This window comes from Apodemus sylvaticus, chromosome 1 (assembly GCF_947179515.1).
Source record: "Apodemus sylvaticus chromosome 1, mApoSyl1.1, whole genome shotgun sequence".
Taxonomy (NCBI): Eukaryota; Metazoa; Chordata; class Mammalia; order Rodentia; family Muridae; genus Apodemus; species Apodemus sylvaticus.
In genome coordinates this window covers 56,070,957-56,087,685 of record NC_067472.1, presented here as the reverse complement: position 1 = coordinate 56,087,685, position 16,729 = coordinate 56,070,957, and the positions used below count along the sequence as shown (strand labels likewise).

Sequence of the window (16,729 nt, the reverse complement as noted above, 5' to 3'; positions counted from 1 at the left end):
GAATACAAGAATAAAGTCTTTTATTGTCTTCAGTGCTGTAGGGTTAGGGCTGGGACGCTAGCATGACTCGGGTGGGACGTCCCAGCCCCGGACTGTAGAGGTGGGTGACGATTGTAGAGGAGGATGGCGCCTTTAGCAGAGGGGCAGAGCTGTGCCCACATCTCCGTCTCCTGCAGTCGCTGTACCTTCTGTGGGAAATCAATGAGGCCCAGGTATCAGGCCTCCCTTCGTACAGGACCCCGTGCCCGGAGTTGCCAAGCCTTAGTACCCCTAGACTGTCCCAGTTCTGGGCTTTTCCCTCAGGAAGGAGACAAGCTTTGTGCCTGGGGAAACTCTGGGAGACCCGGGAGTTCTCTCCCTCACCTAGTTATCCTTACCCCCATAACCAGACACCTAGAAGGCCTCAAATCCACACCTGTGTCTCCACAAAGATGATTCCCGTAGACTCGTGGGCCTCTGGTCCCCCACTCAGGTAATAACTCCTGACCTCTTCTGAAGTCAGGCTGCACCTAGACAAGAGCGTGAAGGTGGCTTGGTAGATATCCACACCTTAAAGGACCCCTGCAAAACTCCAGTTGCCTTACATCCACTCCTTCCCTACCCACCTCACCCAGGCTCCCGTGCCCAAGAGCCCACTCACTGAACATAGAACTCTGCACTGGCTCTGCCCGCGCTGGTCTCATTGCAAGCGATGCCCAACAACAGCGGCTGGCTCAAGCTGTGCACTGGCAGGTTCACCTGTGGCAGGGAGTCCTACCTGTCAGGCTGATTTCTCAATAGCCAGCTTGGTTGGTTTGGTTTGGTGTTTCTGTTTGTTTTTGTTGAGACAGGGCCTTGTGTAGCCCAGGCTATCCTTAAACTCAATATTTAGCAAAGATAACTTTGAATTTCTGATCCTTCTGCCTCTACCTCCTGAGTGCTGGGATTGCAGGTATACATCACAGTACCTAGTTCACGTGGTACAGACTCCAGGCTTGTACATGTTAAGCCAGTGTTTCTCAACCTGTGGGTTGTGACCCTTTGGGGTCCGGGGTCAAATAACCCTCTCACAGGAGTTGCCTAAGACCATTGGAAAACACAGATATTTACATTATGATGCATAACAGTAGCAGAATGACAGTTATGAAGTAGCAATGGAAATCTTACTGTGGGCGTCACCACAACATGAGGAACTAACTGCATTAAAGGATCACAGCATTAGGAAGGTTGAAAACCGCTGTGCTAGACAATCTACCCAACTAAAGCGAGTGAGCGTATCCCTGATCCTCAATGGCTTGTGACCCTCCCATTTTTGTTTTGTTGGTCAAGGGCCGCATAACACAATACAGGTTCTGGGTATGTTCATTTTACAGATGAGAAATGGAACAAATTGTTCAGGGAAGTCCTTCTACCCGAGCGAAGTTGACTTAGTAACAGGCTCTTCACTCATTACGTTTTCAGCAGACAAGGGTACAGACGAGACAGTTTTCGTTGTTTCCACTGTGAGGAAAACGAAGCTGAGCATGAAGGGACCCTGGCCCAGCTCTGACACCACAGGCGTCCTCAGTGCAGCGAGGGTCATGCAGACTCACTCTGGCCCAGACCTGTGGATTTCTAGCCAAGTCTACACCCTCACCCACACCCTCCACGCTCTCTGGGGCCCTTGTTGCTTACCTCATCACAGATCTCTTGTAGGACACTGGAGAAGAGTTCTCGCACCACCAGCTCCCCGGAGAGGTCCTTGTGCTGGGGGATGCCATTGGAGCACAGGGCCTGTGAAAAGTTTAGGCTCAGACTTCATCTACAAAGCTTCCCACACCGCTTTTCTCTTGCTGGCCTTGGAGGCCTAGGGCAGACTTGGCGTGAGAGTCTTGGCAATCCCTAACCCAGGCCCACCTATTCCAAATAGAGCAATCAGAAGCCTCGCTGGGAAGGATTGCATAAGAAAAGACATCTTCCCTTCCGTCTCTCCTCCCGTGCTCCCTAGTTTTCACAGGTTGTGTTCCAGCTTAGACTTGGCTGGGTCTCCCAGATGCCAGTGAGCACTGTGTCTCCTCCCAGTAGCAGTGAAGAGGCTGGGCTGGGCCCAGCTGGACCACACATTCTCCTAGACAGCCCTCTAGCAGAGCATGCAGCATGGGAGGAGAAGATGAAGCCGGGCGGTGGAGGTACACGCCTGTAACCCCAGCACTTGGGAGGCAGAGGCAGGCGGATTTCTGAGTTCGAGGCCAGCCTGATCTACAGAGTGAGTTCCAGGACAGCCAGGGCTATACAGAGAAATCCTGTCTCAAAAAACAAAACAACACACACACACACACACACACACACACACACAAAGATGAAACCAGAACCAGGAGTGCTTGGACTTTGAGCCCTTGAACCTAGCCAGTCATCTCACCTGAGGTTCCGGGTGCCCACCAGGCACATCCACCAGTCCAGGTGCTTCCGCTACCTGCTGAGAGCGGCGCAGGAAGACAAGGAAGTCATCAGCCGTGACTAGTACCGCACCCACCCCCAGTGGGTCTGCCAGATAGGCTTGCTTGTCACCCCAATCTGCAGCGCCCTGCTGTCGCAGCCAGGAGGCTGAGCTGGACCAGTTGGTGCCCAGGAAGTCCCGGTAGGAAGTTAGACCCAGGTGCAGGAGTAGCTGTGGCTCAGGTGAGGTGGACACCAGCGTGGCCGAGTGAAGGCGGAACTTGGGAGCATCGAAGATCCAAGGCTGGGCCCGTAGCCGAGTCTCCCAGATGGCGGTGATGGTCTTGTCTCCTCCGGGCAATGGACGACGGTCATGAGCTGGACTCAGCTCCACTGCTACCTGCTCCTGGGACAGTCCCCCAAGAGGGCACAGCAGCAGCAGGGACACCTCGGGGTCCATAGTCTGACAGGGCAGCTCTGACAGAGAACACAGATGGCCATCCTGTGACTCTAGGAAACGAGCTGAGCCTCTCTTCCACAGAACTACTGAGTGCTCCCCGGCCCCTTTGCAGATCCCTGACTATTTATTGCGACCATCATTCCAGCAAGAGTACTGAGCTCAGCAAGTGCCCTGGAATCCTGCTGCCTTGGGGGACCCTAAAGCCTCTGGCAACCCTACCACCCAGCAGCACTAGGTCCCCAAAACGCTCAAGTCCTACAAAATCCAGGTGTCGTACCTCCAACCTGTACACGCCTATCTACAGCCAGGGTCGGGAAGCTTGATCTCGGAAATTCAGCGGCTGGCCCGGCCCCCAAAGCCCACCCCTTTCCCCAAGCGGAAGTAACCGCCCCTTTCTTTCGTGGCTTCCCATTGGCCAGTCCGTGTCCAGCCCAGATCCCGCCCTCCGCAGCTGAGCGCTCCTGACCTACGCTGGCCAGCCTGGCTCTTCTTGTCAACCCGCTAGCCAGCCCCGCGCCCCAGGCAGCCAGCCGTGCTGCGATCTGATTTCAGGACGCAGGGTCTGGTCGGTCCGGATCCCTCGGGCCTCGAGGCTGCCAGTGTGACCTTGAGCAAGTCTTGCCCGCTGGGCCTCAAGTTCCCTTGTGTGAACTAGGGTGGGATGAGCAATGTGGTTCTTATCCTGAGCTTTTTCTGTAACTTTCTGGGCGGAGAACCCACACTCCTGCTCCCTACAGGTCCTGGTCATGAACGTCCCTGGAGGAAGGAGGCAGGAAGGTAGAAGGACTCATAAACCCCGGGAACAGGTGCGCACCTTTCCAGCTTTACCCACGAGAGGACTTGGGAGAAAGAAAGCCTCTGAGCCTTAGCTTCTTGCTGGGTAGACTGCAGCACCACAGGAGGAGCTGTTCTGGCCTGGCTTAGGAGTAGGACATTCAGGGCTGGCTACCGAAACCCAGACCATCACTGACTCTTTCAGGACCGAAATGTGCAGCTCTCTAAGGCTCTGTCCTATGCCCTTCGCCACGGGGCCTTGAAGCTAGGACTTCCCATGCGAGCTGGTAAGTAAGCATGCTGGAGACTGGGCAATGGTGGGAGCCCAGGGAGCAACTGGAACGAACCTGTCTCCTCGACTTTAAATCTTAACATTGCCTCAGGAGGAACGCAGATGGACACACCCTCCGAATGTGCAGGAAAAACAAGGCCCACAACCTCTTTCATATCCCCTAGAGAGAAGCCCTGTCTGGGCTGGGCCTCATGATGTCCCTTTCAGCCAACTGGCCCAATAAACACTTCCCAAGGATGGACAGGGGGGCATACCCAAGCAGCTGATGTTTAGTGAGTGGTCACTCCGGGCCAGATACTTAGTGCTTGCTATGTTACTCTCCCTGAAGCAGATACGCTGTTCTGTTTTCTTTTTGTAGTGTTTTTATTTTTTTACGTGCGTGAGTGTTTTGCCTGCACCACACACATCCTTGGTTCTTGTAGAGGCCAGAAGAGAGCACTGCATCCAGTAGGACAGGAATTACAGGAGGTTGGGAGTGCCCTGTGAGTGCTGGGGATCCGGCCCCAGGTCCTTAGGAAGGATACTCGTGGGACAAGATGTCATGTAGCTTAGGCTAGCTTCCCCTTGAACTCTTGATTCTTTTGCCTGCACCTCTCCAGTGCTAGGCTTGTAGGCATCTGCCAATATGCCCACCATGAAGCTGATCGCCTTCCCATGTAAGTTAAAATGAGGTCTGGGGTGGAAATGCATCTCCTTAGCAGAGCTCTCTCCTAACTGGGGCAAAGCCCTGGCTTCCATCCCCAGCACAGAAAAACACAAAACAAGGGCTGTGTGTGTGTGTGTGTGTGTGTGTGTGTGTGTGTCACACCTTTAATCCAGCACTCAGAAGGCAGAGGCAGACTGATCTCTGAGGTTCAGGGCAGCCTAGTCTACAGAGTGAGTTCCAGGACAGCCCACGCAGAGAAACCCTGTCTAGTAGGGGGAAGAAAAAAAACAAACAACCTGAGACCCCAAAAGGAAAGCCTTCCTGAAACTCACAGAAAGGAGGCTCATGTGATCTCCCAGGCCTAGCCTTTGTTCCAGCTGCCTGTGGCTCGCTGTTAACTATAGCCCTGACTCCTGAGTGTACCCCCACCTGGGTACCTGCAGATGGCTTTGTGCCCCTGCAAGCCCTCCTGCAGCTGCCCCAGTTCCACAGCTTCTCAATTGAGGATGTGCAGCTCGTGGTGGATACCAATGAAAAGCAGCGCTTTACCATGCAGCCGGGCGAGCCAAGCACCGGGCCCCTCATCAGGGCCAATCAGGGCCACTCCCTGCAAGTGGGTGCCAAGGGGCAGGTGGGGAGTCAGGTGGGGCTCCAGTTCATGAAAGGGGTCTCACTGCTGCCATTCACACATTTATTCGCAGGTCCCTGAATTGGAACTGATACCACTGGAGACACCACAAGCCCTGCCTTTGACACTAGTCCATGGTACATTCTGGAAGCACTGGCCATCTATTCTACTGAAGGGCTTGTCACGCCAAGGAAGAACACACATCCACTTGGCCTCAGGACTGCCTGGGGACCCTGGTGTCATCAGTGGTCAGTGTCACCATCACCTATTTTGTCTTCCCAGGTCCCCACCAAGGGTCACAGCTTCTTTTATGAATGGCCACCACATAGCCTTACATGGGCAGTATCTCCCCACCCCACCAAAGGGCCCCATTCTGCTGTCCCTGCAGGCATTCGTCCAAATTGTGAGGTGGCGGTGTTCATCGATGGACCCCTAGCCCTCTCAGGTAAGTGTGGGCCCTGCAGGCTCTCCCCGGTCTGTTAGAGGGGCACCGGTCACATCTCTATCTCTGTGAGCAGATGGAATCCCTTTCTTCTGCTCTGCCAATGGGGTGATCCTGACTCCAGGGAATGCTGAAGGCTTCCTGCTTCCCAAGTACTTCAAGGAGGCCCTGCAGCTGCGACCTACCAGTGAGAACCAACCCACCACCCGCCCTGTCCTGAACCAGGGCCCTTCTGCCCTCCAGCTCTGTGAAGGCTCCCACCTTAGGAAACATTCCTTTCTCTTTGCAACTTTTATCTCTTCCTCAGGAAAGCCTCTCTCCTTGGCTGGTCATAAAGAGACAGAGTCTCAGAGTAGCCCCAAGCACAGCTCCAGAGGAGGAAGAAGGAAGAGCCAACAATAAAATATTTATTTGTTAAAAAAACTGAAACAGACACAGAAAGTCCAGCTTCAAACCAGGATCTCTTGTTCCTTATCCATGTCTGCCATTCATCGTGTGCTTAGGGACCACATATAGGTGAGGGCAAGAGGGGTTCTCTGCATGGCTCAGGGCCCATCATCCCTAGGCTGGGTGGTGGTAGCATCTACCCCAGCGAGGGCCCTGGCCTGCCTGGTGACAAGTGAGTGTGCCCAACAGGTATGTGCTAGGAGTGCTGGAGCAGTGTGTTCGGGTGGGTGTGGCCTTGGGAGGGGCCCAGGAGGTGGTGAGAGGAGCAGGGGCTGTGCTTAGAAGGCCTCGTGGCCTCCAGTGAGCTGCAGGAACAGATCCTCATCCAGCTCCTCCCCTCGGGCCCGCTCTCGCGTGGACAGGAAAATGTAGCCCCCGATGTACTCGTGCACGACGCGGCAGCTAGCAGACACACAGCTGAAGGCCACATTGATGTGTTCATCGAACTCAATGGCCACCTGCAGGTGGGTTGTCACAGGTCCAGTGGGCGGGACAGCCAGCAAGCAGCCTCTGCCCTGCCCTGGTTGGGCCCAAGCTGGCTCAGCCCTGTCCCTGTCCACGCCCTCCCTTGGGACCTACCTGCCGTATGTCCCAGTTGACGTTCCATTGGCGCATGTTGCTGAAGCGCCAGGTCTTGACGACGTCACCCACGGCCAGATCAATCCGGATGAGTCGGTTGTTGGCAATGCCCAGGATCTCATCTTTTCTGCTGCCCTTGAACCTGATTTCCAGGGAGGGAGAGCGTGAGCGAGAGAGAGCTACACTTTGTAGGGCCCTGGAACACAGCCCATGTGTTTACTGCAGCAGGGCTCCCGAGGTGGGGCCCAGCCTCACCTGCCTCCCCCAGGCCTGCAGCTGCTCAGCCCGAGGCCGCCAGCCAGCCAGCCAGCTTCTTAGCCTTAAGCTCCTTCTTTGAGAAATGGGATTATTCCTGGGCATATGCTAGCCAGGTATGGCACTGTAGGTGGGGCTGTCGTCCCTGCCAAGGCGCTGAGGCAGTTCACATCGGATTTCCATACATAGGAAAAGAAGCTCTTTCTCAAAAAACAGCAATGGCTGGGGCAATGCCTAAGTGAATAAAGCGCCTGCCTTGCACACACAACGACCCACGAGTGCTCGCGATCCCTCGGGCTTGTTGGCCAGCCCGCCCAGCCTACTGTGGATTCCAGGCCAATATGAGACCTTGTCTCCAAAACAGGGTAGAAAGGCTGAACTCCAGGTCCAGGGAACTCCAGTGCCTTCTGGCCTCCAAGGGCACCATGGACACATGTGGTAGGTACACACATGCATACACTCATACACAAATAAATATGAATAAAGAAAAAATAGGAACAGCTAGATGACTCAGCCACCTTCAAGCCTGGTGACCTCAGTTTCTCCCCAGGACCCAAATGGCAGAAGGAGAGGACCAGTTCCTGTAAGTTGTTCTCTGACCTCTACATGTGCATAAAGAAATACAATGACTATGGAAAACGGGGCTGGCGAGATGGCTCAGCAGTTAAGAGCACTTGCAGAAGACCCAGGTTTGGTTCCCAGCACCCACACGGTGGCTCATAACTCCAGTTCCAAGGATCTGGTGCCTCTGGGCCTCTGTAGGCACGGTATGCAGGACATACACACATACACATGCAGGCAAAACATTCATATACTAAAATATCAAAAAACATACACTAAGCCGGGTGTGGTGGCGCACGCCTGTAATCCCAGTACTTGGGAGGCAGAGGCAGGCGGATTTCTGAGTTCGAGGCCAGCCTGGTCTACAGAGTGAGTTCCAGGACAGCCAGGACTACACAGAGAAACCCTGTCTCAAAAAACAACAAACAAAACAAAACAAAAAAACAACAAAAAAAAAACCATACACTAAACCTTTGTTTCTGTTTGTTTTCCAAAATGATTTCTCTGTGTCGTCCCAGCTATTCTGGAACTTTCCCTGTAGCCCAGGCTGGCCTCGTACTCAGAGATCCATTTGCCTCTGTCTCCCAAGGACTGGGATTTAAGGCTTGTGCCACCACCAGCTGGCAGAACTGAATCTTAAAAAATGTAAAAAAGAGGGCTGGAAAGATGACTTAGCAGTTAAGAGCACTGACTGCTCTTCGAGAGGTCCTGAGTTCAATTCCCAGCAACCATATGGTGGCTCACAACCATCTGAAATGGGATCTGATGCCCTCCCTCTTCTGGTGTGTCTGAAGACAGCTACAGTGTATTCATATAAAATAAAAATAAATCCTTGAAACAAATGTAAAAAAGAAAAACAAGTTGGGCAGCCCCTGAGGAACACCTGAGGTTACCCTCAAATGCACAAGTGTATCTACGGCAGGGAGCATCAGAATAGCATTTGGCACCATTAAGTCAATCTCCGGGTGATGACTGCGGTGCATATGCCATCATCAACCAGGCCCTTCATGGCGCTGCAGTTTGGGAGCTGAGTCCTCAGGGGCCTCCCTACAACCCCTTCCTGTGGGAGCCATTCTGCAGGACGGCTGGCCGAGGCCTGAGAGGGAAGAGCCCAGAACAGCTGGATAAGCCCTGGGTCTCCTGCTTGCCTGCCCTGGGTTCTGTCTCTTGGACATATCTCTGACAGTGCACACTGGAGAGTACACAGAAGGCCCAGGAGAGGTACCCACAGCACAGGGAAGGGAGACGTGGGCTGTGTGTCCAGGGCCCACTTGGCATATGAGCACACTGCATCTGGCAGCAAGTGAGAGCAGAGAGAGTGCTTGGCAGGACTGGGATTCTACCTGACCATCACATAGGAGATGCCGAAGTCAGGCAACGATTGCCAGGCCTGGATGAAGCGCAGCTGGGCCTCGGTCAGGGAGAGCTGGGCCACATTCTGGTGAGCTTCCAGGATCCTTGGGGTGAGCTGTAGGGACATATTAGTAAGGGACTGACAGGGCTTCACCTTAGCCAAAGTCCCTGAGATTCCTCCCACCTGTCTGCCCTGCTGACTGAAGGCACAATACACTGGGCCTCGAACAAGAGAAAGCAGCCATCGTAGTGCCTCCAAAGTACAGATGTGACTGAATCGGGTCCCACAATGGCCCTGGAACCCTTCCAGACTGGAGTCTGGGACATGACAGGATTAGGAAGGAGTGGACACAAGAATTCCTTAAGGAAGAATGTGCTGTTGGAGGTCCAGGGGTCGAGGGTGGATAGGACAGTGTGCTGGTTCCCATCCCCACACCCTCAGGCACCTGCTTGGCCTTAAACTTTCGCTGAAATCGGGGAGCCACAAGGCCATAGGGGTTAAGGCCCTCAGCAGAGGCTTCAAGACCCTGAGGTTTGTTGCCTGAGCCTCCATTGCTACCGCCTGACCGCTGCAGGTTGAGGAAGGCCAGAATGGCCTGCACCTCGCTGGCATAGCTGCTGTCTGCCATGGTGCGGCCCTTGGAGGCCAGTCGGCAGCCAGCCATCCACTGTGCGTACTGCTGTTCCTGGAAGACGGAGAGGGTGGCGAGTAAGCGCTGGCGGTATTCACTTTTACCCTGAGTGCCATTTCCGTCCCACCCCTGCCCCTCCCACCCCTGTCCCCCCTTGGTCCAGCCTGCTTACATCCTGGCACCTCAGGTAGATCTCACTCATGCCCTCTGGTGAGGGTACCAGGAGTTTGATGCAGAACTTCTGGCCAGAGACATTGACATCAGGGACCACCTCACAGCCTGCAAGAAAAAGGAGGTGGCTCTCTAAGAGGCGCCCGCCTGAAAGCCAGTCTCACGACCTACATCTTCCTCACGGTAGATCGTACCCAGCCAGGGCCCTAAGGAACCAGGCTGAGAGCAGTTGCTCTCTGAATCCCTTACCCTTGAGGTTGAGCTGCTGGATAGGGTCCCCCGGCGCTTCATCTTGGCTCTTATAGTACGACAGTGTGGTGTCTTTGAACACCACCCAGTGCTGGCGGTAGCCCTTCAGGGTCAGCTTCCGGGGCCTGAGGAGAGCCGGAAGCTTGTGAACCCTGGCCTCCCTGCTTTCCCCTCCTCCCCTCTCTAGGCAGGCCCTACACTTAACCGGAAGATCCGGAGATGGTCCTTGAGTTCTGGGATGGTGGTGAGGCTATCCTGGGGGAGGAGAAAAGTCAGAGGGAGCCTGGGATGCCCTTCCTGTCCCTGACCCCAACCCTATTCCCAGGCCCAAGCCCCTGCTCACCAGCATGTCTGAGGGTGCTGACCCCTTCAGCTTCACCTCCAGGTTGTTCAGGGCTGCGTCCAGGTCATCCAGTCCCAGGTCCCCAGAGGCCAGCTCACCCACATCCCCACTCAGGGTCAGTTTGTTGATGTGGTACTAGGAACACATGGTTAGTTAGAGCTGAGTCTGGGGCCCATCTGTCCCACAGAGCACCTATGAAGACCACCCTGGGGGAGAAGAGAAGTGAGGGACTTCTTTGAAAATGGACCCACTTCTGGGAGGCCGTTTAACCCTGTATCCCATCAGCCCCAGGTCCCAGGCACCTGCAGGGCAGCAAACACCATCATCTCTTCCTCAGTGCAGTCGATCTCCTCTGTCAGTAAGTCCCAGCGGGCCTGCTCATACAGCTGGGTCAGCCGCACCGGGTCTGTCTGTAGCAGTGGGGGAAGGGGAGGCTCAGCTTGTCACAGTCACTGGGTGGCCACGCTCAGCTACGTGGGCGGCCACGCTCAGCAGCACTCTATAAGCTTCTGGTCTACCTTGCAACAAGCTACAGGCCAGCCTCCTGTGAGGACCAGCAAGTGAGGAGGAAGACCTCCCTAAAGGAACTGCTCCCAGAGTAGAAAGAAGCCAGGTTCCACTGGGGTAGCTCACACAGGCCGCAGGAAAGCTCTCCAGCATTGCCTCCAGGAAGCGACCTGTAGGGCAGAGTCCCACAGGATGACAATGGGCCACCAAAGGGAAGAAAAGGAAAGGACTCTAGGAGCGGGGACACTCTGAGGCCTACCAGGCCTGAAAGCAAGGACATCAAGCAGGCAATGAGAAGGGAGACCCTCCCCCAACCCTGGCACATGAAGTCACTGCAGGGCTAGGCACATCCTCTCCCACTGAGGCAAGACAAGACATCTCAGGGAACAGGATCCACAGGCAGACAACAAATGACAGCCCCACCTTCTCTGTCCAGTTCTTGGGGGACTCACATTAAAAAGGGGGGACCAAAAGAGAGGGCTGCAATCAGGATGTAAAGTGAATGAATAAATAAATTAAAGAAAAAGAATCGTTAACAACACACACACACAAAGAGAAGAGAGGCATCTTTGAATGAGCAAAGCCCTTGGTTCGATTCCCAGTGTTGCATGAAGCAGAGCCTAGTGTGCTTGTTCATGATCCAGTACTTCAGAAGGAAAAGCAGGGCGATCAACATCTGTGACTAAGGTCAGCCCGGGCTATGTAAGACTGCCACACACACACAAACGCAATAGCAGAACAGAACAGTCTCAAACTAGAAGAGAATCAAAAGGCAAGTGGGGTGCGGTGGCGCATGTGCTTAATCCCAGCGCTTGGGAGGCAGAGGCAGGCAGAGCTCTGTGAGTTTGAGTCCAGCCTGGTCTGAGTGAATTCCAGGACAGTTACTCAGAGAAACCCTGTCAAAATGCAAGAGAATTCATCACAACACATGGAGTGGAGAAGCAGATTCAGGAGCGCGTTCTCTCTCTGACCAGGAATACAAAGTGCATGGAACACATCCACAAATTAGTAAGGAAGACAGTACAGACACTGCCAGGAGTGTCAGCAGACATGGCGGCTGAGAGAAAAGAGAGCTGGACTCTATTAGTCACTGGGGAAGTGTGAATCAAAGTCACGGGGAAGGTCGGACCTGCTGGTCCTCTGGGCTGGGTGTTGAAGGCAGAAAACTAGGAATGGGCGCTAGAGGATTCTAGAGGATTCTCTGCAACCGCAAAACGGTTTAAAACTGGCTGTGATGGTGGCTGTACACCATGCACAAAAATGACCAAAACCAAACTGTTCACGATGGGTGGAGCTTGTGACATGTCAGTTACACAGCAATGCTGTGGGCCAGCATGGTGGCTGTGCTGGAAAAGAATCCAAGCGCCAAGTGCTTGGGGCCTGGGGCCTCCACCACTGACTTTTGCTGTTAACCGGGGAGGCCCTGCTTCAGCGAGGCCCAGCTTTTCTCCTCTGAAATGGACGAACGCAGAGTCCCAGGCTGTGAAATGGACGAACACAGAGTCCCAGGCTGTGAAATGTATGAACGCAGAGTCCCAGGCTGTGAAATGTATGAACGCAGAGTCCCAGGCTGTGAAATGTATGAACGCAGAGTCCCAGGCTATACATTCAGCCTCGCGCCAGTGGGCTTCAAACCCTGACTCAACCAACCACACACTGATAATTCTGGGGGAAAGGACTGGAACTAGAGGGGTATGGTGGCTTATCCCTGTAATCCCCTAATTTGGGAGGTTGAGGCAGGAGGATTATCACAAGTTCCAGACCAGCCTGAGTGACACAGCGAGTCCTAGAATAGCCTGGAGTACAAAGTGAGAGCGTGATGTTGTTGTTCTTGTTGCTGTCGCTGTTTTTGAGACAAGGTCTCACTATGTAGCTCTGGCTATCCTAGAACGAACTCACCATTTAGACCAGGACAGCTTTAAAACTCACAGAGATCCACCTGCTTATGCCTCTCAAGTGCTGGTGGTAAAGGCCTGCACCACAGTGTGGTACTGCACTCCTTTAATGACCGTATTCAAACTCAAGCAGCAGAGGCAGGAGGATTTCTGTGAGCTCAAAGTTAGCATGGTCTAAATAGCAAGTTACAAACTATCCAGGGCGACACAGTAATTCTCTCCTTTCTTGCTCTCTCTCTCTCTCTCCCTCTCTCTCTCTCTCTCTCTCTCTCACACACACACACACACAACAGAGAGAAGGAGGGAGAGAGAAAGAGAGGGAGAGAGGAAGAAAAATGTACATTGGGCAGGAAATTACTAGTTACCTAAAATGGCTTAAAGCCCAGGGGACAGCAGTAGTTAGGCAAAGGCGCTCTGCTCTTCCCAGGCCAGGACCTGAGCTGTTAGGCCAGCGTTCTTAGAGCTTCTTCTGTCCCACCTCCACAGATACTGGAAAAATAGTTTGACCCCACTAAGATACAAATAGATCTATATATGCATGTATATAATGATAATAATAACTATCATTACTATGATTGCTAGTTAGCTTCAGCCCCTATGTGGCTGGGATTCCGCCGCCAGGCCTGGCTTTGTCCACCTGCTCTGAAAGTGGGACTGTGCTGGGGATTGGGAGGAAGGCCTGGGTTAGGATCTCCTATGCAAACCCCAGCAGCCGTCACAGCCCTGGGGAACGTCCAGGGAGTCCTTTGCAGTCTCCCTTGTATGCAGATAGAGTTCACTGGTGGAGGAGCCCAGTCCTGCAGGCCCTGGGTTCAACCCACCACACCACATATGCCACCTATCAGCTCCACAGAAATTTGACCATGAAAGGAAATATGAACACAGCTATTGTGGGTTCTGCTAAGAACACTGTATACAAGTTACTATTTGTAGACATAGCCATGTTGCTCTCACCAAACACTATAAACATCACTAGATTAGTAAGACTCTTAGAAATGTGTGTGCTGTGTAGAAGGGGAGAGGGGAGGGCAGGACAGCCGAGCTTCATCTTTCTGAAAACCAGTAGCTGTGTGCAAAACTGGAAGGTCATGGAATAGGCACGCACACAGAAATCCCAGCTATCCAAGACACTGAGGCAGAAGGATGGCTTTGGCCTAAGTTCAAGACTATCACAGGTAACAAGACTCCATTGATGGTAGGGAGAAGGAAGGAAGGAGGAAGTGAAAGAAAAAGAGAGAGAGAGAGAGAGAGAACTTCATTATACAGAAGCTAAGTTATAGGCTTGAATTTAGCAGAATGGCAGAGAACTTGCCTAGCAAATAGAGGCTCCAGAACTCACACAGCACTAAATGTGGTGCACACCCATCAGGCGTAGCACTTGAGAGGCTAGAGCTGACAGGTTGCTTCTAGTTTGGGGCCAACCTGGACTGTAAGTGAGTTCTAGGACTGCAGGCTCTGCTGGAGAAATGGCCCAATGTTTAAGAGAACTGGATGCTCTTCTAAAGAACTCAGGTTCAATTCCCCAGCACCCACATAGCAACTCACAACTGTCTGTGACTCCAGTTCCGGGGGACCCGACACCCTCATACAGATGTGCATACAGGCAAAACAGCAACACATAAGGGGCTGGAGAAATGGCTCAGAGGTAAGAGCACTGTCTGCTGTTCTTCATGAGTTCAATTCCCAGCAACTATGTGGTGGCTCACAACCATCTGTAATGGAATCCGATGCCCTCTTCTGGTGTGTCTGAAGACAGCAACAGTGTACTTACATAAAACAAACAAATAAGTCTTTTAAATAAGTAGATAGATAAGAAAGAAAGTAAATACTAAAATAAAACCCTACATTGTTCACATCTACCTTTTCCAGAGACTAGGAATCTGGGGTAAGGAGGAGTGAGGCAGGGAAGAGCTTTGCTGCGAGTGCTGAGAATGTGTGGGGATGGAGAAAATGTAGTTCCATCTTGTAGGGGAGTGAACTGCACAGAGGTCAGGCAAGTGTGGCGGAGAAGCAGGGAGGGGCATCCAAGTCAAGGCGGGGGAAGGGGGGGCAGCAGTAACAGACTGAGCGGGAGACCTGCAGAGGCTTGGCAGGAGCAGAAGAGGCAGTGAGAGCAGGCAGAGGCCACGGAGGTGGGAGAAGCCAAAGCTCACAGCACACAGGCAGGAGATGCTGCTGCCCCAGTCAGAGTCTGCACGAGGCCCGCAGCTGTAGCCAGACCTTACTGAATAGTAGCAAACTGTGGAGGGTCAGACTGGTTTCTCAGGACCTTAACTCCATCCCCAAACAAGGACTTTTGTCCTTGATCTGTTTGCTGCTGTGGATCACCCCAGGGTCTTACACAGGCTAAGCAGCTGTTCTACCTCTGGCCTCTGCCCCAGCCCTGTAAACAAGATTTTATAATCCTATGACCGTCAGTGTTGTCAAATTGACTGTACTAGAAGCACCCAGGAGACTTTATGTTAATCGATATGAGAAGACCCACCAACTGTGGGGGCAGGAGATCCTGGACTGTGTAAAGAGGGAGCTTGGAGCTGAGCAGCAGGGGCATTCGTCCGTCCGTCCGTCCGTCATCGCTCTGTGACCCACTGCTTCAGGCTCCCGCCCTTGCTCCCCGGAATTGGCGGAAGGTACTTTGAGCTGTGAGCTAGAATAAACCCTCCCTTTTTTGAGTTGCTCTTTTCAGAGTATCTTATTCAGCATCAGGGAATAAAACCAAGATAAATGATAAGGAACTGTTTTACAAATAGCCATAAACTCAGCATTCAGAAGGCGGAGGCAGTAGGATTACCCCTGAGCAGCAAAGTGACACTTTTAAATAAATAAATATGGGCTTGGGAAGTGGCTCAATGGGTTGAAAACAGCAGCCGCACAAGCCTGATGCCCAGGTTTGCTGTCCAGAACCCACATGGGAAAGCTATATGTGGTGACCCAGTCTGTAACACCAGTACCTCCACAGGCAGCCGGGAGACAGAAGCAGGCCTGGAAGCTTGAGGGCCAGCGATTCTGGAACACACTGAGCAACAGAAACAAGACCCTGCTTCAGCAAGGGGGGAGGTTAGAACTGACGCCCAGATGGCAGAGACATCGAGAACTAGAGACGAGGAACTATTTCTGATCCTTGGTAATGACTGCTTAGAACAATCTCAAGGCGCAGAGGGCTGGAGAGACGGCTCTGCAGTAAGAGCCCGGGCTGCTCTTCAGAGTGGCTGGATTCAGTTCCCAGCGCCCACACGGCAGCTCACAACTGTCTATAACTCCAGTTCTAGAAAGTCCAATACTCTTTTCTGGACTTCATGTGTGCCAGGCACACACTGTGTGTCAGACATATATGCAGGCACAACACAAAAACACATAAAGTAAAAATAAATCTTTAAAAATATTTAAAATACCTATTACCCTGGTTTGAATATTATGCATTTTATTCCATGTACTGAGTTACTAAAATTTATGCCATAGACTTAGTGAACATATTTAAATATTACTTATTTATTATTATTTATATGAGTACACTGTAGCTGTCTTCGACACACCCCAGAAGAGGACATCAAATCCTATTCCAGATGGTTGTGAGCCACCATGTGGTTGCTGGAAATTGAACTCAGGACCTCTGGAACAGCACAGTATTCTTTTTTTTTTTTTTTTTTTTGGTTTTTTTTCGAGACAGGGTTTCTCTGTGTAGCCCTGGCTGTCCTGGAACTCACTCTGTAGACCAGGCTGGCCTCGAACTCAGAAATCCACCTGCCTCTGCCTCCCAAGTGCTGGGATTAAAGGCGTGCACCACCACGCCCAGCTGAGCACAGTGTTCTTAACAGCTGAGCCATCTCTCCAGCCCAATTTACTGATCATATAAATGAGTTAATAAAATTTGATTTATTAGAAAGACCAGCAAGATAGTTCAGTGGGGCCAGGCAGTGGAGGTGCACGCCTTTAATCCCAGCACTTGGAAAGCAGAGGCAGGAGGATTTCTGAGTTTGAGGTCAGCCTGGTCTACAGAGTGAGTTCCAGGACAGCCAGGGTTATACAGAGAAACCCTGTCTCAAAAAACAAAACAAAACAAAACAGATAGTTCAGTGGGTCAGTGGGTCAGGGTACTTGCAG

At 52.6% G+C, this 16,729-nt stretch overlaps 3 protein-coding genes across 4 annotated transcripts in view; 1 reads left to right on the top strand and 2 right to left on the bottom strand.

Moving 5' to 3' along the window:
• Positions 1 to 3: 3 nt before the first annotated feature.
• Nudt22 (nudix hydrolase 22) lies at positions 4 to 3,221 on the bottom strand. The gene is made up of 6 exons (XM_052191054.1): positions 3,132 to 3,221; positions 2,378 to 2,871; positions 1,654 to 1,752; positions 641 to 738; positions 416 to 509; positions 4 to 188 (listed from the first exon to the last, which is right to left on the bottom strand). The coding sequence occupies exons 2-6, from the start codon at positions 2,852 to 2,854 to the stop codon at positions 30 to 32; spliced, it is 927 nt and encodes a 308-aa protein (XP_052047014.1). The 5' UTR covers positions 2,855 to 2,871; positions 3,132 to 3,221; the 3' UTR covers positions 4 to 29.
• An 89-nt stretch (positions 3,222 to 3,310) lies between these two features.
• On the top strand, positions 3,311 to 6,038 carry Trpt1 (tRNA phosphotransferase 1). Of its 2 annotated transcripts, none has more exons than XM_052190940.1 (7): positions 3,311 to 3,510; positions 3,592 to 3,660; positions 3,834 to 3,915; positions 5,010 to 5,179; positions 5,268 to 5,442; positions 5,583 to 5,639; positions 5,713 to 6,038. In XM_052190940.1, the coding sequence occupies exons 2-7, from the start codon at positions 3,601 to 3,603 to the stop codon at positions 6,036 to 6,038; spliced, it is 870 nt and encodes a 289-aa protein (XP_052046900.1). In that variant the 5' UTR covers positions 3,311 to 3,510; positions 3,592 to 3,600. The 2 variants fall into 2 exon arrangements, with proteins under 2 accessions (XP_052046900.1, XP_052046908.1); XM_052190948.1 differs by having other exon boundaries at positions 3,311 to 3,660; positions 5,713 to 5,823; positions 5,944 to 6,038.
• Fermt3 (FERM domain containing kindlin 3) overlaps positions 6,023 to 16,729 on the bottom strand; it is a 17,017-nt gene continuing 6,310 nt past the window's right edge. The window contains exons 6-14 of the mRNA XM_052190876.1: positions 10,529 to 10,636; positions 10,227 to 10,361; positions 10,089 to 10,138; positions 9,884 to 10,008; positions 9,636 to 9,742; positions 9,278 to 9,517; positions 8,822 to 8,946; positions 6,663 to 6,804; positions 6,023 to 6,541 (exon numbers count right to left, since the gene is read on the bottom strand). Of these exons, the coding sequence (XP_052046836.1) occupies positions 6,362 to 6,541; positions 6,663 to 6,804; positions 8,822 to 8,946; positions 9,278 to 9,517; positions 9,636 to 9,742; positions 9,884 to 10,008; positions 10,089 to 10,138; positions 10,227 to 10,361; positions 10,529 to 10,636 (1,212 nt within the window). The 3' untranslated portion in view covers positions 6,023 to 6,361. The remainder of the gene's footprint in view (positions 6,542 to 6,662; positions 6,805 to 8,821; positions 8,947 to 9,277; positions 9,518 to 9,635; positions 9,743 to 9,883; positions 10,009 to 10,088; positions 10,139 to 10,226; positions 10,362 to 10,528; positions 10,637 to 16,729) is intronic.